Source organism: Mercenaria mercenaria, chromosome 3, assembly GCF_021730395.1.
Source record: "Mercenaria mercenaria strain notata chromosome 3, MADL_Memer_1, whole genome shotgun sequence".
NCBI lineage: Eukaryota > Metazoa > Mollusca > Bivalvia > Venerida > Veneridae > Mercenaria > Mercenaria mercenaria.
Genome location: NC_069363.1, coordinates 4,837,587 through 4,860,874, shown reverse-complemented (window position 1 = coordinate 4,860,874; position 23,288 = coordinate 4,837,587). Strand labels below are relative to the sequence as shown.

Genomic DNA, 23,288 nt, shown 5'->3' with positions numbered 1-23,288 from the left:
GTCGGGAGACAGCAAACAAAGACTTTTTATGCCCCCACTTTTGAGGGGGGGGGATATAGATTTGCCCTTGTCCGTCTGTCTTTCCGTCTGTCCGTCCTTCCGAGAATGTTGTGTCGCGCCTAGCTCCAAAAGTATTTGACATAGAGTCACAAAACTTTACAGAAATGTTGGTCAGCATGTGTAGTTGTGCACCTGGGGTTTCCCGTCCGGATTCATTCAGTCGTGTGGGAGTTATGGCCCCTGACTCTGTAAAAATTGGTCATTTTAGTGTTGTGTCGCACGTAGCTCCAAAAGTATTTGACGTAGAGTCACCAAAGTTTACAGGAATGTTGGTCAGCATGTGTAGTTGTGCACCTAGGGTTTCGTGTCCGGATTTATTGAGTCGTGTAGGAGTTATGGCCTCTGACTTTGAAAAAAATTGGTCATTTTAATGTTGTGTCGTGCGTAGCTCCAAAAGTATTTGACCTAGAGTCACCAAAGTTTACAGGAATGTTGGTCAGCATGTGCAGTTGTGCACCTGGGGTTTTGCGTCCGGATTCATTTAGTCCTGTAGGAGTATTGGCCCCTGACTTAGTTAAAAATTGGTTATTTTAATGTTGTGTCGTGCGTAGCTCCAAAAGTATTTGACCTAGAGTCACCAAAGTTTACAGGAATGTTGGTCAGCATGTGCAGTTGTGCACCTGGGGTTTCGCGTCCGGATTCATTCAGTCGTGTAGGAGTTATGGCCCCTGACTTAGTTAAAATTTGGTCATTTTAATGTTGTGTCGCACATAGCACCAAAAGTATTTGACCTAGAATCACCAAAGTTTACAGGAATGTTGGTCAGCATGTGCAGTTGTGCACCTGGGGTTTCGCGTTCGGATTCATTCGGAATTGTAGGAGTTATGGTCCCTGACCTTTGAAAAAATTGTCATTTTAATGTTTTGTCGCGCGTATTGTTTTCCCAAAGTTAATCTGTGTCTTTTGTCATGTAGTGGGGGCATATGTGTCCCATGGACACATTTCTAGTTTAAATGTGGCCCAACAAAATTTCACATGATTTCACAGAGTACTAGTAACTAGTGTACAAATATAAAATCAGTAACAGTCCTAAACTGGCTCTTTCTGAGATGATTTACATGTTTCTTGGCAACTCTAAAATGAGCAGACAATTAGTTTCTAATTTAAAAATGATTTTAATTTCATCCTTAATTGCAGGTTTTGTGAGCGGCATGTTTTCTTTTACTTTCGTCAGTACTGTAATATTGATCATGATTGTGAATGCTGGTTTCTGTATCTACTCAAAGAACACATTTACAGGTATGTTAGAGTTAACTATTGTTTAGTTTCAATATATTAATTTCACATGGATTGTGGAGAAAGTTCTCACAAATTATGTTAACAGTGCTCAGCGATAGATTTCTGGACTTCCGACTTTTACTCACACTTTGCCAAGCGATTGTAGAGACTGCGTTCAACTTGCACTCTTACTCGGATTCAAATTCGCAGTCTCTAAGTCAGGAGTCTGATACTCAACCTCTGCACCATTGTGCCTCTCAGTAAACTTGAATACATATGGCTATATGTTTAAACATGATATTCAATTTTGGATTAGAACAGTTTCAATTTGTATGACAATTTAAGACCGGATTCTGGATGGCCCCCTACATATTGTTGTAGCCCGCCCGCTTAGCTCAGTAGGTAAGAGCGTTGGTCTACGGATCTTGGGGTCGCGAGTTCGATCCTCGGGCAGGGCGTATGTTCTCTGTGACTATTTGATAAACGACATTTTGTCTGAAATCATTAGTCCTCCACCTCTGATTCATGTGGGGAAGTTGGCAGTTACTTGCGGAGAACAGATTTGTACTGGTACAGAATCCAGGAATACTGGTTAGGTTAACTGCCCGCCATTACATGACTGAAATACTGTTGAAAAACGGCGTTAAACCCAAAACAAACAAACAGACATATTGTTGTTCTAAATGCCCTGTATTCAGGGTCTGTATAACAATTTTGTATTGTCTGATATGTATCCTACATGGCATTGTGTCTGATATGTATCCTACATGGCATTGTGTCTGATTTGTATCCTACATGGCATTGTGTCTGATATGTATCCTACATGGCACTGTGTTTGATTTGTATCCTACATGGCACTGTTTCTGATTTGTATCCTACATGGCATTGTGTCTGATTTGTATCCTACATAGCACTGTTTCTGATTTGTATCCTACATGGCATTGTGTCTGATATGTATCCTACATGACACTTTGTCGGATATATATCCTACATGGCACTGTGTCTGATATGTATCCTACATGGCTTTGTGATCTGTATCCTACATGGCACTGTGTCTGATCTGTATCCTATATGGCTTTGTGTCTGATATGTATCCTACATGGCACTGTATCTGATCTGTATCCTACATGGCACTATGTCTGATCTGTATCCTACATGGCACTGTGTCTGATATGTATCCTACATGGCATTGTGTCTGGTATGTATCCTACTTGGCTTTGTGTCTGATATGTATCCTACATGGCTTTGTGTCTGATATGAATCCTACATGGCTTTGTATCTGATATGTATGCTACATCGCTTTGCCTGATATTAAACTACAGTCTAACCTGTCTTAAGCAGCCAGCCAAGGGAAGCAGACAATCCGGCCGCTTAAGCCAGGTGACCGCTGATCGGAGGTGCAGCCAGTATATGTATTTTTTTCAGACTTCTGACCAGTCTATAGCCTTTAGGCCCATTTCTTTTTAGCCCACCATCATCAGATGGTGGGCTATTCAAATCACTCTGCGTCCGTGGTCCGGCGTCCTTCCGTCCGTCCGTCCGTCCGTCCTTCCGTTAACAATTTCTCGTTATCGCATCTCCTCAGAAACTACCAGGGGAATTTTGACCAAACTTTGTCAGAATGATGTATTGATACCCTAGTTGTGTCCCCCTGAAAATCAGACTGGTTCAACAAATTTTTAGTAAGTTATGGCCCTTTGTTTATTTCTATAATTTACATAGATTTATATAGGGGAAAACTTTGAAAATCTTCTTGCCCAAAACCACAGAGCCTAGGGCTTTGATATTTGGTATGAAGCATCATCTAGTGGTCCTCTACCAAGATGATTGAAATTATTTCCCTGGGGTCTAGTATGGCCCCGCCCCGGGGGTCACATGGTTTATATAGACTTATATAGGGAAAATCTTCGAAAAACCTCTTGTCCAAAACCACAGGGCCTAGGGCTTTGATATTTTGTATGTGACATCATCTAGTGGTCTTCTACTAAGATTGTTCAAATTATCCCCTTAGGGTCAAATATGGCCCCGCCCCGGGGGTGACATGGTTTACATAGACTTATACAGGGAAAAACTTTGAAAATCTTCTTGTCCAAACCACAAAGCCTAGGGCTTTGATATTGTAATGTAGCATCGCCTGGTGGTTCTCAACCAAGTTTGTTTAAATTTTCCCCCTAGGGTCAAATATGGCCCCGCCCTGGGGTCACATGGTTCATATAGACTTATATAGGGAAAAGCTTTTAAAAGCTTCTTGTCAATAACCTACAACATTCAAATTTTGACCACATGTATGGTTTTGAGTGGCAAGATGAACCTTGACATGAGTTGACCTTGATTTTGACCTAGTGACCTACTTTCACATTTCTGTAGCTACAACCTTCAAATTTGGACCACATGCATAGTTTTGTGCACTGAAATAAACTTTGACCTTGACATTGACCTAGTGACCTACTTTCACATTTTTGAAGGTACAGGCTTCAAATTTGGACCACATGCATAATTTCGTGTTCCGAAATGAAATTTGACCTTGATTTTGACTTAGTGACCTACTTTCACATTTCTCAAGCTACAGCCTTCAAATTTGGACCACATGCATGGTTTTATGTACCAAAACAAACTTTGACCTTTACATTGACCTGGTGACCTACTTTCACATTTTTGAATGTACAGGCTTCAAATTTGGACCACATGCATAGTTCTGTATTCCAAAATAAAATTTGACCTTGATTTTGACCTAGTGACCTACTTTCACATTTCTCAAGCTACAGCCTTCAAATTTGGACCACTTGCGTAGTTTTGTGTACCGAAATGAACTTTGACATTAAATTTGACCTAGTGACCTACTTTCACATTTCTGTAGCTACAGGCTTCAAATTTAGACCACATGCATGGTTTTGTGTACCGAAACAAACTTTGACCTTTACATTGACCTAGTGACCTACTTTCACATTTCTCAAGCTACAGCCTTCAAATTTGGACCACTTGCGTAGTTTTGTGTACCGAAATGAACTTTGACCTTAAGATTGACCTAGTGACCTACTTTCACATTTCTGTAGCTACAGGCTTCAAATTTAGACCACATGAATAGGATTGTGTACCGAAACAAACTTTGACCTTGACATTGACCTAGTGACCTACTTTCACATTTTTGAAGGTACAGGCTTCAGTTTTGGACTACATGCATAGATTTGTTTCTGAAGTGAAATTTTGACCTTGATTTTGACTTAGTGACCTACTTTCACATTTCTCAAGCTACAGCCTTCAAATTTGGACCACTTGCATAGTTTTGTGTACCGAATTAAACTTTGACCTTAAGATTGATCTAGTGACCTACTTTCACATTTCTCAAGCTACAGCTTTCAAATTTGGACCACATGCACAGTGTTGTGTACGGAAATGAAATTTGACCTTGAGCTAGTCAGTAAGTCTTGAAATTTGGAACACTCAAAAATGGCACATTGGTGGGCACCAAGATCACTCTGTGATCTCTTGTTGAGTTTTCCATTATTATTTTACCAGGATACAATGACGTGCATTTGCCTTCGCAATACGAATGGTATTCTTAGCAATCTAAAACTCCGGTGTGTTTTTTTTACCTACAAAAATTGTTACAGACAATTTTCCAACTTCAAAAAAAGTTTGTTTACAATTTTCGCCATTTTGGTAAGGGAAGCTACTCTCGGCGCTTATTGTCTATGCTAAATCTAAGATTGCTGTTACGTTCCGTAAAAGATAGAGTGGTTTATATAATTTTTTCAAACACAATTAATTTTGAATAAATTTGATAGTATTATTGATGACAGAAGTACAAAAAATCACAAATATTATGCTACTAATTAGTTATCAAGTATTATCTTTAACCAAGATGAAACTGTGGACAACAAATTTGACACGAGGTGACACGTTAATTGCCGATAATTACTGGCCATTTGATCATAACAAAAGGGGATTTCACCTTTGGTTATCAGTTTTAATTGAGAAGCTCATGTCATTTTGTCGTTCTTGTGGTGAAGTCACGCGAAACTTAACAACCACATGCTTCTCAAAATCGGGTATCTTCGGCGATTATTGCCTAAAAATAATTGGTTTTGGAAGAAAAATGGCCGCTGAAAGGGGTCAAATACGGCGGTCGGGAGGCAATTTCGGTGGCCTCTGGCCGCGGACGGCAGGTGGCCGCTGAATAAAGTGATAAAATAGAGGAAAATCCGTTGGGGGCGTCATAAAATGGCCGCTGAACGGAGGTGACCGCTGATCTAAAAATCTAATTTTGCACAGGTCCTATGTTCACAAATCATTATTTGGTCTCAGTTGAGTTTGAGACTGAAATTTTGATAGAAGGTTTTACTAGAACTTAAACTACAAATGAGACTGACCATCAGCTCTGAATAGTCGCTTGAAAATTGTCAATAACGAAACATTTAATTTGAATCTTGCAGTTTAGATATAAATTCATTATTAAACTCACATGAGACTGAAAATGTTTTGTAAACATGAGGCCAGAGCTTCATATATATACATATTGTTATTGTACATTTTGAAATATGTGTACATGTGTTACCATATTTGTCTGTGTATAACGCCCACATGATTTTTTATTTAAAAATAGTATACTGTACATGGCTAGGTACGTTGAAATTTCAATACCGGTGGTTCTCTTCAGAGACATGTTTTCTTTCAGTGATACCATCAATGTCAATAACAAGATTCTCCCAGCTGCCTCAGTTGTTTAAAGGTTCTGTGATGCTGTATGCTGTAGTTTGTTGGGGGTGTGGCCTCCTACTGGGCTGGATGTGTACATGTATACTTGGAGACAGATATGCTAGTCTGTCAAGGAAATGTGCTGAAAGCAGGTAAATATTATAGTGAAATTGTGCAAGCAGTTATTAAAGCTACTGTACCCATTTGTATTATCATTTGAATTGTTGATGTCATGAGGTCTGCTTATTTTTGAAGCTGAAAACAAATATTTAGATTTGCTAAAGTGTTTTCTAACATACATACATAAAATTAAATTTGAAATGATAGCATTACATGTACCATTTTTATGGTCTTCAGTGATATTTCAAGCTTTTTCTTCTCAGACTATGAAAAATTGGATCCACATGTGCAATGCTAAGTTTTGTTTAACATTTTTTTCTTTTTCAGTGACCTGTACTGTATCAATGAATACCACCTGTTTATTGTGTTATATGGAGGTTACTCGGGGCTCATGTATATTGTGTACCACTATATAAAACAGAACAATGTTCTACATTTCCCAACATTACAGGTTGGTCTTTGCAAACACTGTTTTGAAAGTATAGCTGCATTCTGCCATTTACATCTAGATATCATTTAATTTTCACAGCTTGATTTTGAATGATATCTGAACCTGAATGATTAGTCACTAACTAACTTCAAATCACAGACCGCTTACCACTGTTGGCTTAATACTTGTGTTTTGAATATTCCATTTAAGGAATCCATACAACTGACACATTGAATGTTGATGGTTCTGTGCAGCACAACATCCATGTTTGAAAATAATGACTGCAGTAGCAATTTAAGTCTTTCTCTTTTGTAAGGCTGGAAAGTGACCTTGAAACCTTAACTGCCTTAGTGTTAACCCAGCAAATTAGATAAATACTAAAAGAGGTAGTGGATGAACATACTGCAAAGATTTCTGTTAAGAATGAAATTAGGAACTTTCAATATGCTGCTTGTTTATACATAAATACCCTTTGTCTTCAGATAGGCAGGCAGAATTAAATATGTTCATTAAAGTCAGATGATTTAGTTTTAGCTTACCTAGTCAGAGAATAGTGAGAGATATTCTTTTCAACCAAGCATTGCCGATGTAAATTCAACTAAGTTGTTAGCAATGCCAAAAGAAAATTATGATTTGTAATAAACTGTTATAAGTCAGTTACCGGTATGTAATGTTTACTAAGAAGTTGTAGAAGTGTCTAAAGTGCTGTCTTACAGATAACTCATTTTCATATATCTTCAGCAAGCCAAATTTTTCCAAGTGAGAGGACAGATTCCTAGGACAGGATGGTCTTCACTTGGTCATGTGATCTGGCAGATAAAATTCTTCTATATATTCTATTATTTGTTTGGTAAGTGCTTGGATAATGCACCTCTTGAACAAAAATATATTCTTTCTAAAAATAGTTACAATGATAATATTATTAAGGTCTGACTATAGTACTGAAATGGTGATCTGTATCACTAGAATAAGTATGGATGGTAAGTGGTTCTACCCAGTTGCCAGCCCATACCAAAATAAGGAAAGTCAACATATGAACTGAAGTTGTCTTGGTGTGACTTTAACCCTTACCCTGCTTAATTTCTTAAGTGAACTTAACCATCTTTCAATTTGGACAGTACCATTAAATGTTAAAAGGGGTGCTTACCAAAAAGATACTGACTGAATAGCGAACAGTGCAGATTTTGATCAGACTGCATGGATGTGCAGGCTGATTAAGATCTACACTGGTCGCAAAGGAAGAATCAATCGTGTCCAGCATGATAAGGGTTAAACCTAACATGACTATGTTTTCAAAGGGCCTTCCCCTGAAAAAGTTGAAAGGTGCTGTGCACCACATTACAACCTTTGTCACCAGGTTTAATCAAGTGCTCAAATGCCCTGTAGACCAAGTTAATGTTTCTGTTGTGATTTGATTTCTTGTCAGATGTAAGTGGCATTAAACAGTTAGTGACACTAAGTAGAATACTAATACATGTTTTATAATCGAATTACAGTAATAGAATTGAAACAAGCATTTTGTCCAGACCAAGGACATTTGTTAACTTTAAACATTTGTGAAGCAGTAATATTCTAGGGACATGTCCATGGATTGTCTTGGTGACATGTTGAAATACAAAACATAGTAATTTATAAACCTATCTAAGTTTATTCATTATAAGTGTACATTATCTCAACCTTACAATTTCAGGGAACATTCCAAGAGATGCTATAGCTGAAACCCTTTCTCTCAAACATGAGTAAGATTGTTTTTGTTTGTAAAATAATGTATTCTAGATTGAAACAAGATCTGTAGTTACCTTTTGGATATGGACACATTTTTTGGTGTTTAAATGTTTTGGTCTGAAAAGTACTGCAATGCTGTTTCATGTTTTATATCCATTTTCTCTTACTTGATATATCTACGTAATTTTTCAAGTTATAGCACTTCACAGCTCAAGGAAGTTAAAAAGCAGAGAATTTTTTAACTAGGTCACCATCTATGCTTTGATGTCATGCTCGGATTTTTTGACAAGTTCAAGCATGTAACTTGAATCAAACTTTGTGACCGTAGAAACTTTGTACTTACAAAGCCAATGATTGTTCGCATATAAAAACTTCAGTTGCTTAAAAAGTGACCAAGTAAACGCATATTAAGTTGAGTGTATGCAGTCATGTTTTATTGAAAAACATGTACTCAGTTTATCGACTGATATAAGGTTTCAGAAAAAGTTTCTGTATTGTTTAATCTGGTACAGGAGAGAATCACGATTAGACAGCTTGTATGGACTGTTGCTGGACTTTGCACTGTTATGGCAGACTTTACTGGTTGGCTTATTTATCCAGTTCTCCTGGAGTTATGGTGCTCTACTCTACAAAGTCTACAATACACAGGTGAGTTTATCCAGTTATCTTTGAATTTTAGTGCTTTTAAAAATCTACAATACACGTGTGTTTATCCAGTTCTCCCGGAATTATGGTGATCTGCTGTTTAATTTCTACATTACATGGATGATTTTATCCAGTTTTCCTGGAGTTAAGGTGCTTTACTAAGTCTACAGTGGAAGGATGTTTTTATCCAGTTCCCCCATTGTTATGGTGCTCTGCTGTACAAAATCCACAATGCACAACAGAGTTCATACAATTTTCCTGGAGTTAAGGTGCTTTACTAAGTCTGCATTACACCAGTAAGTTTTTAGTTGCTGTAGTATCACCAGAACTGTCTGTGTGATTGAAACCAATCAGCTTTACTCAACCCAGATTGTAAACCAGACACTGGTTGCTGCAAATTTCTTATCACATAAAGTGTATCTTGCCTTCAGCACAATTGACTGTCCTGAAACATTAATTGCCCAAATATATTCCTTGATATTTCTTATAAATATCTTAATTAATAGGTTTATTTTAGTATATTCTGTGGAACGAAAAAGTCAGATCTCAGCCAGCAAGTTAAATGTTCATTTATGTTACCGTCTAAAATTATGAATTTATGTCAGCATAAAACCCTCACTTCGGGTGTAAGCACAGACTTGTAGAGAAATGTTTTATTTCAGAGTAAGTTAATAGTCTTAAGGACTACCTATTGAACTTGTTTTCCATATTTTGAAATGCTTCATTCAAGTCTATACAGTTTACTAATAAACTAGATCATAACATAAGATATATTTTTATTCCAGAGTTACGAGTTTCCAGTGAGTACAATGTTTGAGAACTTCAAGAACAAATGTCTGGTAGATGCACTGTCTTGCACAAAACTGCGGCTCCTCCAGGTAAAGTTATGATTTTTTGTTACAGATGTGTTTATCAAGTAGTCCAGTTGAGTTAGTCACTAAATCTGCCTTAGTTTTCAGTGTACATTATATTTCCGGGCAAAAGAAATGCAGAAATGGCTGAAAACCAGTGTTTGGACAGTACCAGTTTTCTGGACACACATAACAATTTTATTTAGGCGTTATTCAAGCAGTCATTTCATCCTGATGATTTGGATGTTTGTTCATATCTGTGGAAAAGCAGTGTTCACAAGATTATTACATTCAGTTTTATGATGATATCTCACCTGTGTTTACAATCAACTTTCAGTCTCAGTGGTGCATTGAGATAACATTATGCATGCCCAGTAGTTATAATTAGTCAAGTGGGGAAGAAGTATTTAATCTGCATAATCCATTTATGATGATGATTTATTCTGCATAATCCATTTATGATGATGATTTATTCTGCATAATCCATTTATGATTATGATTTAATCTGCATAATCCATTTATGATGATGACATGAGTTACTTTTATTTTTACATGCGGGGCTGTGTATATTTGTGCTAATTTTATTCTGTTGATGAATTACATGTATCAAGAATTCACGTAAGATGAAAGTCAAGTTATTGAGAGTTAGCTTCTCATGCTTTCATAGCTTCTTTTATAAGGTTATTTTTAATCTGCTGGAAAGGTCAGTGATAAAGAGATGTGTAAAAATATTTTATTTACTTATTTGGTTATCCATATAACAAGTCACTGGTTTACCACAGGGGGAAACACTATGGCACAATTTGAGGCCCTAGGTAACCAGTACTTTACCTCATTATGTGATGTTAATCACATTTTCAGATGCAGTAGAGGCTGAAGTTTATGCAGTATGGGTTTCTTTATCTCAGATGTTTTTGGAGAAAATATTGCATTAAAAATATGAAAAATTTGTCTTCCTGCTGGTTTCAAGGGAGTACATAACTGTTTGACCAAACCATCTGTTACATATGTTTTTGAAGCTGTAATATTTAAAAGATTTTGATACTATATACAATAGCGTATGCAAAACTTTAAGAGGCAGGGACATTGTTTACTCTGTAAACAGGCTATAGTGCAATATTAACTTGAGAACATTTTTAAAAATGTACAACAAAATCCAAGGTTGACTGTATTAAGTCATTTTCATTTTATCTGCAGGCACTTGGTTTCTTGGATTTGAATTTACTGTCTAAACACTCTTGCACAAGAAGAAAAGAACTTTTTAGTTTGAGTCAGCCTGGTAAGTACAGTAACTTTAGAAGACATTTGAACTTCTTTTATTGTGAAAAATGTTGCAACAACTGTACATGCAGTAGGGTAGAGTAAAAAGGTGTGCTTAAAATGCCTTGCAATAAGAGCTAGCTTTTATAGTTATGTGGTGGAGTGCGTGCCTTAGGTGTGAGAGGCAAAAGGTTCAGTTCCCAGTTAGGGTTGAAATATTTTCAGTCTGTTACACATATAACTCAATGACTTACTGTCATGGACACTAGTATCCTAGATTATTCTCGCATAAAAAATATGTTATGATTTTGTCATAAGCTATGTGTGATATACGTATATAAAATACTTTATTGGTGTTTATTATACTGTTTAATATTATACAGTTATTGAATGACTTACTTTAGACTGAGGGCTAATAGTTTTGATTATTGACTGACATGTTTTACTAAGTATTGCATGAGATAAGAAATAAATGTTTAAGTTTTTATATCAAGCTTGACTTTAGTCCAGCAAACCTTTGTTGAACTATAGACTGATCATACAATACAGACTATGGACAGGCTATTTTTATGCCCCCGAAGGGAGGCATATAGTTTTTTAACCGTCTGTCGGTCTGTCAATCTGTCGGTCTGTCAGTCTGTCAGTCTGTCCGCAATTTTCGTGTCCGGTCCATATCTTTGTCATCGATGGATGGATTTTCAAATAACTTGGCATGAATATGTACCACAGTAAGACCACGTGTGGCGTGCAAGACCCAGGTCCGTAGCTCAAAGGTCAAGGTCACACTTAGACGTTAAAGGATAGTGCATTGATGGGCGTGTCCGGTCCATATCTTTGTCATCCATGGATGGATTTTCAAATAACTTGGCATGAATGTGTACCACAGTAAGACGACGTGTCGCGCGCAAGACCCAGGTCGGTAGCTCAAAGGTCAAGGTCACGCTTAGACGTTAAAGGATAGTGCATTGATGGGCGTGTCCGGTCCATATCTTTGTCACCCATGGATGGATTTACAAATAACTTGGCATGAATGTGTACCACAGTAAGACGACGTGTCGTGCGCAAGACCCAGGTCCGTAGGTCAAAGGTCCTAAACTCTAACATCGGCCATAACTATTCATTCAAAGTGCCATCGGGGGCATGTATCATCCTATGGAGACAGCTCTTGTTTTTGATGAGCCTTTTGATATCTAGGTTATCTATTTTTAAGAATCTTGGATCTCTTCCATGAGTGAGTGAGTTGGGTTTTACGAGGAATCGACACAAAATGGTCATATATCGCCAAGGCTCTTCCATGACTTCATTATTATGCAAAAAGGTCAATAACCTCAGGGTATAAGTGAAAATGAAATACTATATTGCAGGTGGACATCCACATAACTGGAACAAAATTTTGGCAGTTTGTCTATCAGTGATTCAGGAATTAAATGACACAGTGCAAGAGGTCAACTGGAAAATACTGGCTAATGCTCCTGTCAGGCAACCTCATACTGAGAAATCTGGTAAGCTCATTTTAGTTATGGTTTGGTCATTTTCCTATACAATTCAGCACTGATTGCTGGAGGTTGCAAGGAAAAATCCAGGGTTTCAACTTATCAAGACACATAAAATATGAGGAGAAAGGCCAAGGACCACAGAAATGCTCCAGTTAGCCCAGGTTGGAAACCACAAAATTTCATGTTGATGTAATGAAATTATTTCACAGTAGTTAATTAGAAGGGGACGAGAAGGAAGGCTTTTGGTTTTAGCGTCCAGCCCCTTAGACCCTTGGTCAGGGCTATGCCCTTGACCCACCACCTAAATTAAATCCTCAGTTTTTTCAAGATTTTTAACTTTCACTCATGGGTATTTAATAGTAACTTGTAGCTAAATATATATAGTTTGCAAAGTTTTGTCTATTTTGTCAATTTCAGTGAGTAATGGTTCAAGTGATGGTTTAAAACAGAGAACGTCTTCGTCTAATGGAACATCCAAACCTGCAGCAACAGCAGTCAAAGATAAGGTACAATTGATGTTATGTTAGTTTGATTATCTTTATTTTTTGTGGGGAGGGCATTGGTGTTATGGCATGAAAGAATTAGAAAAACAAGTTCTAAGTAAAATCTTCAGCAAAACAAGAACAATATATTCTTAACAGCAATGAACTGTCATCCAGTCTACTTTATACTGCATAAAATAATCGAAGTACTCAGGATATATGTCTTGTGCAAAATCTTATTTTTACTAGTGTATTATGTATCAGTATACTGACGGGTCATGAATATTTAAGGGGAACTAATTTTTGTTTTTCTTTGGTTGCATCAGTCCCTACAATTTAAAATCCCATTTAACATTCAATATCCTAATATTTTTCATCTTCAGAATTTGAAATCTTTGAATTCGTGTCAACTCAAAAATAGCCATTTTTGCAAAAACTAGAGAAAAGTATGCCAACAGTACTTTAATCATTTCACAATAGTGCTGGTAGTTGGCTCAAAAAGTACCTTGCATGAGATGATTTAATTGGGGCAGCACTCACTTTCAGGGCGAATGATTTGAAATTGACATTTGTAATTTACTTACCCTTGTAGATAGTAAATGGTTTGAAGAAGCGGTCCTTACTGACATTTTTCACAGGAGAAGTACCTGACAGTGCACACAAGAATCTGTTTGCTTCAGCTTTTATACAGATATGGGCAGTTGATGGTGGGTGTTCTTTTAATATTGGCTTTTTGACAAAATTAAACTTTTTGGATAAATTATATATAAATGCTATAGTTCTCAAATGCAAGAAGATAAATCACTTGCCCTTCACCAGTGTGGATTCCAGCTGAATTCTTCATGTGAGGAAGCCTTCCAGTTGGCTTATGGAAATTCGGTGGTTCTGCCCAGGTGCTCATCCATGATGAAATGATGCATGGAAGGGCACCTTGAGTCTTCCTCCACCATGAAAAGCTGGAAGGTCACCATACAACCTATAATTGTGTAAATGTGATGAATGTGAGGAAGCCATCCAGCTGAAATACGGAATGCCGGTGGTTCTACCCAGGTGCTCGCCTGTGATGAAAAAATATACAGGGACACCTGGGGTCTTCTTTCACCATCAAAAGCTGGAAAGTCAATGTATGACCTATAATTTTGTCGGTGTGACATTAAACCCGACGAATAAAGCAAGAAAATAATGACTGTTCATTTTGAATGTTATTGCAATTTTCAGATTAAATCCATCATTGATTTTTATGCCCCTGGTGTTACAGACCCTGAACACAGATATATTATACCAGATTTATATAGCACCCTTTTCATGATAAATGTGTTCAAATGCACTTTACGTAGCGTGTGTTTGAACTGTATATCTGTCACACTTCCTTATGTGCTCAACTGCTCCTACAAATCCGTTCGATTCAAATGAAACTTGTCTGTGTGTGTTCTGGTTTAACGTCTTTTTCAACAATTTTTCAGTCATATAAACGATGGTGTCTACTTGTAGCAGTGAGCACAATGCCCAACTTTATAGTGCTGCCTCACTGGAATTTCACGCCGTAGACACATGGCATGATACCCCACCCAGTCACATTATACTGACACAGGGCTGACCAGTCCTAGCACTATCCACTTAATGCTGAGCGCCAAACGAGGAAGCTGCTAGTACCATTTTTTACGTCTTTGGTATGACGCGGCCGGGGATCGAACCCACGACCTCCCACACTCTAAGCGGACGCTCTACCACTAGGCGTGCATATTGTTAGAACTTATATGTCCGAGTTACTGGTACTGATGATAAACCTGGACAGATGATAAAGTCGACCACCTTGGAAATATTCGATTGCAATCGGTTATTTATAAAATAGAACACACCATCTAATAGTTTCCACTTACAACACCAACTGGTGTAAATAAAAACAAAATTGGTATTGGTAAATATTCTGTATAAATAAAAGACTTACATTTATCTGTATAAAATATTTATCCAAAATTACTGGGGAAGAGGGTGATTTTTTGCGCATGCTCACTGTTGCAACATGAAGGCCTGACATTGGGTCATTTTTCATTACTTGATCAGGAATGACTGTTGCAGCTTATTGGGGAAAGTTTCAAAAAGTAATACTACGAAGAAAATTTTGTAAATGACAAAGTGGTCGAATTTATCATCAGTCAACCTTTGTACAGCCCCCATTTTACAAACCCCTTTCAGGGCCTCACTTCGTGTGAGTTTGCTAACTAAATATAAATTTGAATTATGTATAGTTTTCAGCAAATGTTAAGCTTTATTTTGATACTGACCATTGATTACAAATTGCAGAAATAAAAAAGTTACAGGTAAAAAAAACTCATTTTCTGTTCGGGTTTATCATCAGTACCAGTATATCCCTTTTTTGGACTTTGATGTATAACATTTATATCTGCACATTGTGTACTCAGCTGCTCCTACAGTGGCCATCCAATTCAGATGAAGCTTAGTATACATTATTTGAAATATTACAACTTCATCTGTACAGTCTTCTCCCAAGGTTGTTGAAATGGGGGCATATATGGCACGTTTAGGGTTCACCAGAACGAAAAATAGAAAAAACCATTAAACAATTGCTTCTCATGAATCTCTTGATGGGTCTTCACCAAACTGTAGCATCCTTCTATAGATCTCTCTGACATTTGTGTAGGTGGTTCTGCTTGGTCACTTTCTAGGGCTGCCACAGTGAAAAAAAAAAAAAAGAGTGAATACCTTTATATAACTTTTATTGAACTGCATAATGGATGTTTTCAAAGCTTAGTTAGAATCAAGGTCTAAAGGTCATGGTCCCCAGGTGAGTGACTTAGACCCATCTGGGATTTTTGTTTTTTTACAGCTTTATCCTCGTTAGTAGTTGCATCATTCAATGAAGATTCATTTGGAGTTGTTCAGATGTCATTGAGGGATATTATAACAGCTATACTTAATTTACAAGAGGTATAGTATCTCAAATATATATTACTACAGTCTAGTCCAGTTTTACATTTCTCAGATGCAAACATAGCAGTTCTATTTATGAAAGTGCATGGTGTTTAAGGTCACTTGCCTCTCACTGCAGTGAGTTTGAAACATCAGTTGGACGGTATAATTCTTTCATGTGAGGAAGCCATGTAGCTGGATTATGACAGGTTGATGGTTCTACCCAGGCGTACACCTGTGTTAAAATAATGCATAAAGGGGCACATTGGGGCTTCCTCCACCACTAAAAGCTGGAAATTCACTGTGAAGATGGCCCGACCTCCTTCCCAACCCCAAAGAAAGAAAGAAAAAAAGGAAATCTGAAACTGCCAATGATGATTCAGTATAATATTGAGAAAAGTAAAGACTATCAATCCAAAAGGAGTTACTTCCCAGTAGTCTATTAGCAGTATATAAATACATATTTCTGGTAGTAAAAACAGCAACACATGAAAAGAAGGCATATTTGTGATATATAGGAAAAATTTCTCCCGTAATAGGAACAAAATACTGTGTACTTTGGACAGTCTTACTATTGCCTAAAAGCTGAGTTTGATCTTGGAATGGAAATGTAGCTGACATTTTGAAATGTAGTCATTTAATCTTTTGAATGAAATGTTTTCTAGGCTTTTCATCTTGTAAACGGAAGAGAAATCTGAGATTTCAGAATTTTAATGTTTCATGTAGCTTATATATTTTAGCATGTTGCATCATTTTAGAGCATTTGGTGGTATAACATGTAATAAGAAAATTGGACTAGAAAAGCAAAACATTTCTCTTATAAAATCAAAAAGTTTTTTGTTTTTAACAGAATATTGACAAGCATTTCAAGTTAACAGGTGGTGTAAGCAGACGTGTAACAAAAGACTCTAACAGTAATGATGTACCACTCAAATATTTACTCCAGTCATCATTGAGGAGTTCCATCTACAGTATTGTCAACACATTTGGGAAACATCTTTTGTAAGTTAATAGTAGGCTTTAATGACCTGCTGTCTTAAATATTGTCAACACATTTGGGAAACATCTTTTGTAAGTATATAGTAGGCTTGACCTGGTGTCTTAAATATTGTCAGCACATTTGGGAAACATCTTTTTTAAGTTAATAGTAGGCTTTAATGACCTGCTGTCTTAAATATTGTCAGCACATTTGGGAAACATCTTTTTTAAGTTAATAGTAGGCTTTAATGACCTGCTATCTTAAGTATTGTCAGCACATTTGGGAAACACCTTTTTAGCTCGACTATTCGAAGAATACCGGGTAGTCTAGCTATTCTACTCACCCTGGCGTCGGCGTCGGCGTCACACCTTGGTTAAGTTTTTGCATGCAAGTACATACAGCTATCATTTAAAGGCATATAGCTTTGAAACTTATTTATTCTTTTTCTAGGTCAATAACCAACCTCACTGGGTCAAGTTCCATAACTTTAACATGTATTTTGAGCAAATTATGCCCCCTTTTGGACTTAGAAAATTCTGGTTAAAGTTTTACATGCAAGTTACTATCTCCAAAACTAATGCAGATATTGAATTGAAACTTCACATGTGTCTTCAGGGTTATAAAACTAGTTGATAGCACCAAGTCCCATAACTCTGATCTTCATTTTGGCCAAATTATGCCCCCTTTTGTACTTAGAAAGTTTTGGTTAAGTTTTGCGTGCAAGTACATACAGCTATTACTAAAAGGCATATAGATTTGAAACTTATTTTTTCTTTTTCTAGATCAATTACCTACCTCACTGGGTCAAGTCCCATAACTCTGACATGTATTTTGGCCAAATTATGCCCCCTTTTGGACTTAGAAAATTCTGGTTAAAGTTTTGCGTGCAAGTACATACAGCTATTACTAAAAGGCATATTGATTTGAAACTTATTTTTTCTTTTTCTAGATCAATTACCTACCTCACTGGGTCAAGTCCCATATCTCTGACATGTATTTTGAGCAAATTATGCCCCCTTTTGGACTTAGAAAATCCTGGTTAAAGTTTTACATGCAAGTTACTATCTCCAAAACTAATGCAGATATTAAATTGAAACTTCACATGTGTCTTCGGGGTTATAAAACTAGTTGATAGAATCAAGTCCCATAACTCTGACATGTATTTTGGGCAAATTATGCCCCTTTTGGACTTAGAAAATCCTGGTTAAAGTTTTGCGTGCAAGTACATACTGCTATTACCAAAAGGCATATAGCTTTGAAACTTATTTATTCTTTTTCTAGGTCAGTTACCAACCTCACTGGGTCAAGTTCCATAACTCTTAACATGTATTTTGAGCAAATTATGTCCCCTTTTGGACTTAGAAAATTCTGGTTAAAGTTTTACATGCAAGTTACTATCTCCGAAACTAATGCAGATATGGAATTGAAACTTAACATGTTTCTTCGGGGTTATAAAACTAGTTGATAGCATCAAGTCCCATAACTCTGATATGCATTTTGGTCAAATTATGTCCCGTTTCGAACTTAAAACTCTTTTGATATTTAACATTTTTGGTAATAATTTCCTGCTTCTGTGACAATATTTCGAATAGTCGAGCTTGGCTGTCTTACGGACAGCTCTTGTTTTAGTTAATAGTAGGCTTTAGTGACCTGCTGTCTTAAGTATTGTCAGCACATTTGGGAAACACCTTTTTTAAGTTAATAGTAGGCTTTAGTGACCTGCTGTCTTAAGTATTGTCAGCACATTTGGGAAACACCTTTTTAGCTCGACTATTCGAAGAATAGTCTAGCTATTCTACTCACCCTGGCGTCGGCGTCGGCGTCACACCTTGGTTAAGTTTTTGCATGCAAGTACATACAGCTATCATTTAAAGGCATATAGCTTTGAAACTTATTTATTCTTTTTCTAGGTCAATAACCAACCTCACTGGGTCAAGTTCCATAACTTTAACATGTATTTTGAGCAAATTATGCCCCCTTTTGGACTTAGAAAGTTTTGGTTAAGTTTTGCGTGCAAGTACATACAGCTATTACTAAAAGGCATATAGATTTGAAACTTATTTTTTCTTTTTCTAGATCAATTACCTACCTCACTGGGTCAAGTCCCATAACTCTGACATGTATTTTGGCCAAATTATGCCCCCTTTTGGACTTAGAAAATTCTGGTTAAAGTTTTGCGTGCAAGTACATACAGCTATTACTAAAAGGCATATTGATTTGAAACTTATTTTTTCTTTTTCTAGATCAATTACCTACCTCACTGGGTCAAGTCCCATATCTCTGACATGTATTTTGAGCAAATTATGCCCCCTTTTGGACTTAGAAAATCCTGGTTAAAGTTTTACATGCAAGTTACTATCTCCAAAACTAATGCAGATATTAAATTGAAACTTCACATGTGTCTTCGGGGTTATAAAACTAGTTGATAGAATCAAGTCCCATAACTCTGACATGTATTTTGGGCAAATTATGCCCCCTTTTGGACTTAGAAAATCCTGGTTAAAGTTTTGCGTGCAAGTACATACTGCTATTACCAAAAGGCATATAGCTTTGAAACTTATTTATTCTTTTTCTAGGTCAGTTACCAACCTCACTGGGTCAAGTTCCATAACTCTTAACATGTATTTTGAGCAAATTATGTCCCCTTTTGGACTTAGAAAATTCTGGTTAAAGTTTTACATGCAAGTTACTATCTCCGAAACTAATGCAGATATGGAATTGAAACTTAACATGTTTCTTCGGGGTTATAAAACTAGTTGATAGCATCAAGTCCCATAACTCTGATATGCATTTTGGTCAAATTATGTCCCGTTTCGAACTTAAAACTCTTTTGATATTTAACATTTTTGGTAATAATTTCCTGCTTCTGTGACAATATTTCGAATAGTCGAGCTTGGCTGTCTTACGGACAGCTCTTGTTTTAGTTAATAGTAGGCTTTAGTGACCTGCTGTCTTAAGTATTGTCAGCACATTTGGGAAACACCTTTTTTAAGTTAATAGTAGGCTTTAATGACCTGCTGTCTTAAATATTGTCAACACATTTGGGAAACATCTTTTGTAAGTATATAGTAGGCTTTAATGACCTGCTGTCTTAAATATTGTCAACACATTTGGGAAACATCTTTTGTAAGTATATAGTAGGCTTGACCTGCTGTCTTAAATATTGTCAACACATTTGGGGAAACATCTTTTGTAAGTATATAGTAGGCTTTAGTGACCTGCTGTCTTAAATATTGTCAACACATTTGGGAAACATCTTTTGTAAGTATATAGTAGGCTTTAGTGACCTGCTGTCTTAAATATTGTCAACACATTTGGGAAACATCTTTTGTAAGTATATAGTAGGCTTTAATGACCTGCTGTCTTAAATATAGTCAAAACATTAAATTTTGAAAAACATTTTTTGTATAAAGTTTATTGTGAGCTTTAGTGAACTACCCTCTGAGAGTATTATCAACATCTTGGGGAAACAACTGTAAGTTTATTGTTTGCATTAGTGACCTGCTTTATTTTAATAGGTTTAAAGCTCTGGTCAAGTAAGTTCAGTAAAAAAAAAATGGCAGTTTTCCCTATGTGTGCTTCATTTAACTTGAAGTTAGTGGCTGAGTTAACTTGATGATATTCCAGGAACTTGAAACTTCCATGTATTCAGTAGATGAGGAAATACTTTGGATGGTTTGTGTATATTTCTGTGTCCAAATCCTCAACATTTATGAGTCACAAGCTTTTTAAATCAGTTTTACAGCTCTTTAAATAAAACTGATGAGAAAATAAAAATTCTCATAAAATATATAAAGGGTGAATTTTTAAAGTTTCAAACAGGACAAATATTCTAAATGGCATCAGTTACATTTTTGGCCACTTACTTTCCTCAATTAGAGAAGTTTTGGGACATGTTGATCCTGGTATAAAATCTCAGTATGCAATTAAGTTGAACAGGTAATCATTTTAAGGTGAACCTGTAATCAGTTTGAAATGGATTTTCCTTGTTGTCACTTGTTGACCAATTTTTTTATCTTATTTCAGAGATATTGGTCTGCCAGTAGACACAGAGAAGAAACTGCATAACTTCTTAGACTACAGAGAGTGATCAAATACTGTGAGAAAATAGCTTCTTGTTAAGGAAGAAATTAGTGATGCATGGACTGTTTATATCAAATGTTCGAACTTTTATAACAGACTGTGACACTATAGGGGAACAATCTGATCAAGAAATGGTGCTACTCGCAGTTATTCTGTAAAAACATTTTATGATTTCAGCATCATATATGGTATGAGAGGGAGGCACTGTGCTACAAGTTTCTGAAAGAAATGTTTCAGTTTAGCTCACAGAGTATTCTCTCAACATGAACTATTGTGATCATTCACTGTCCAGTATTCGTCAGTCTTTCAGCTACAGTACAATCGCGATCCTATGAAAAGCCAAGGGACGGCCCGATTTTTTCGTGATATCGCGTTTTCGTTGGAGCGTAGCATAGGAAATTTCGCTATACAGCACCTTAATATCTACACGTCGTAACTCCTGATATTTTTACATGTGATTTTCGTATCGGAGTGCATGTATACCAATTTTATATGTACATCTGGGTTTACTACAAATCTTACTTGAATCTAAACTTAGATGATATGTAGAATGTAGAACAGGTTGTTTTTTTCTTCACTTTTAATTACTGTACATAAAACGTATACAGGGTACATTGTTGCACGAGAAAAAAAATCGCACTGATTCCTTGAGACGTATAGATATCGAAGCAAGTGTGTCTTGTATGCCATCCGATCGGACAGTTATAGGAGAATAACTAACTTGTGTCATAGTGTACAGCATATGTGTTTTGAATTTAATTACTAAGTTTTCACACTTTAATCACTGTTTACACCCAGCTAAATGACAGTGACACTTTCCACTCCAAAGCATTTTCACGCCGTTATGGAAGATGTGAAAACTTAGACGATACATTCGTAAAATCGCAACTAAAACCATTTGAAAACAGGCTTGAAGGGGATCACAATACGTTCGTAGGAGCGCATTTTTCGTAAAATTGCATTTTCGTAAAACCGCCACTTTGTTACTTAGAAATAAGAAGGAAAGCAGCCGGGACCACAGCACCTTTTCGTAGTATACCGGTATTTCGTTAAATTGCGATTCGTAGCATCGCGAATGCACTGTATTTTCTTCAAAATACAAATGAAAAATGACTGAGATGTTCCTTGGATAGTCCTCCTTCAAAGTTTATCAAATTGTTTAGCTTGATTACACATTGGATGGCTGAAGCTAAATATTAAAAGAAAAATCATCCTTTTCTTAGCTAAACCCTAGTCCGATTTAGAAATGCTTTGTAGCTTCTACCAATGTTATGCTGATTAATTATGTGTCTAAAAACATGGTTGCCAGTGGGTGTGTTCTCTGTTTCTGATATGTATAGCAGAAGCTTTACTTAATCTTTTATGACTAACTGCTTTCCCGATTTAGAAATACTTTTGTGCAGTGATCCTTGGACCCACTACCCAGATTGTTCAGATTATTTTTCTTTTATCCAGATTGTTGCCTATTTAACTGTCAACTCTGGTGAGTGCTTTAGGGTCATCAAGGTCATTTTTTTTTCTGTGTATATGATTGAAGAGTAAATCATGTCTATTAAAAGTGCTAATTTTGTTTCAAACAAAAAAATTATGTGTATAAAAATAATGTTCTTGTGCTCATATTTTCACCATTTTTGTATTAATATGACTGCTTGTATATTGTTTTGTTTGAATATGTTTTTGTACTTCTTGGAATACATTGATTCATTTTTCAAAATGTTGCACAGTTTTTGTTTCCCTCAATGATTTAGAAGATTGTGCCTACTAAAAAAATTTATGGTGATTTTATGACTGCTATCGATTTTTGTGGTAGAAAGACAAGCAGAAACATGGATAGATAAATTAATTTTAATACATGATACATGGGAAGTCAAGTGGTAGAGTGCTCACTCAAAGTATGGCAGGCAGTGTTTGCTCCCAGGCCGCATTGTACCAAAGACGTGAAGAATACTACTTGTAGCTTCCTCGCTTGGCGCTTGGCATTAGGATAGTGCTAGGACTTGTTATCCCAGTGTCAGTATGATGGGACTGGATAGGGTATCATGTCAGGTGTCTACAGCAAGATATTCCAGTGATGCAGCACTGTAAAGTAGGGCGTTGGCTCTCTGCTACAAATTGACACCATATATGAAAGAAACAATGTAGAAAAGGATGCTAAACCAGAACAAAAACTAACAGACAAACCAAAATTATGAAGATGACGTATCACAAAGCACTTGATCTTTCAACAAGTTTAACCAACATACAGACTTTAAAACAGTAACATAATAAATGTACATTGAATCATGTATAAATAAAAGGTATCTAGTTCTGTAA

General features: G+C 36.5%; 1 protein-coding gene across 1 annotated transcript in view; it reads left to right on the top strand.

Moving 5' to 3' along the window:
- LOC123525941 (nucleoporin NDC1-like) overlaps nt 1–23,288 on the top strand; it is a 31,569-nt gene extending 8,281 nt beyond the window's left edge. The window contains exons 3-16 of the mRNA XM_053537773.1: nt 1,198–1,299; nt 5,954–6,125; nt 6,421–6,544; nt 7,265–7,373; nt 8,214–8,262; nt 8,761–8,896; nt 9,679–9,771; nt 10,942–11,023; nt 12,369–12,506; nt 12,918–13,006; nt 13,575–13,689; nt 15,831–15,931; nt 16,764–16,915; nt 20,919–23,288. Of these exons, the coding sequence (XP_053393748.1) occupies nt 1,198–1,299; nt 5,954–6,125; nt 6,421–6,544; nt 7,265–7,373; nt 8,214–8,262; nt 8,761–8,896; nt 9,679–9,771; nt 10,942–11,023; nt 12,369–12,506; nt 12,918–13,006; nt 13,575–13,689; nt 15,831–15,931; nt 16,764–16,915; nt 20,919–20,982 (1,526 nt within the window). The 3' untranslated portion in view covers nt 20,983–23,288. The remainder of the gene's footprint in view (nt 1–1,197; nt 1,300–5,953; nt 6,126–6,420; nt 6,545–7,264; nt 7,374–8,213; nt 8,263–8,760; nt 8,897–9,678; nt 9,772–10,941; nt 11,024–12,368; nt 12,507–12,917; nt 13,007–13,574; nt 13,690–15,830; nt 15,932–16,763; nt 16,916–20,918) is intronic.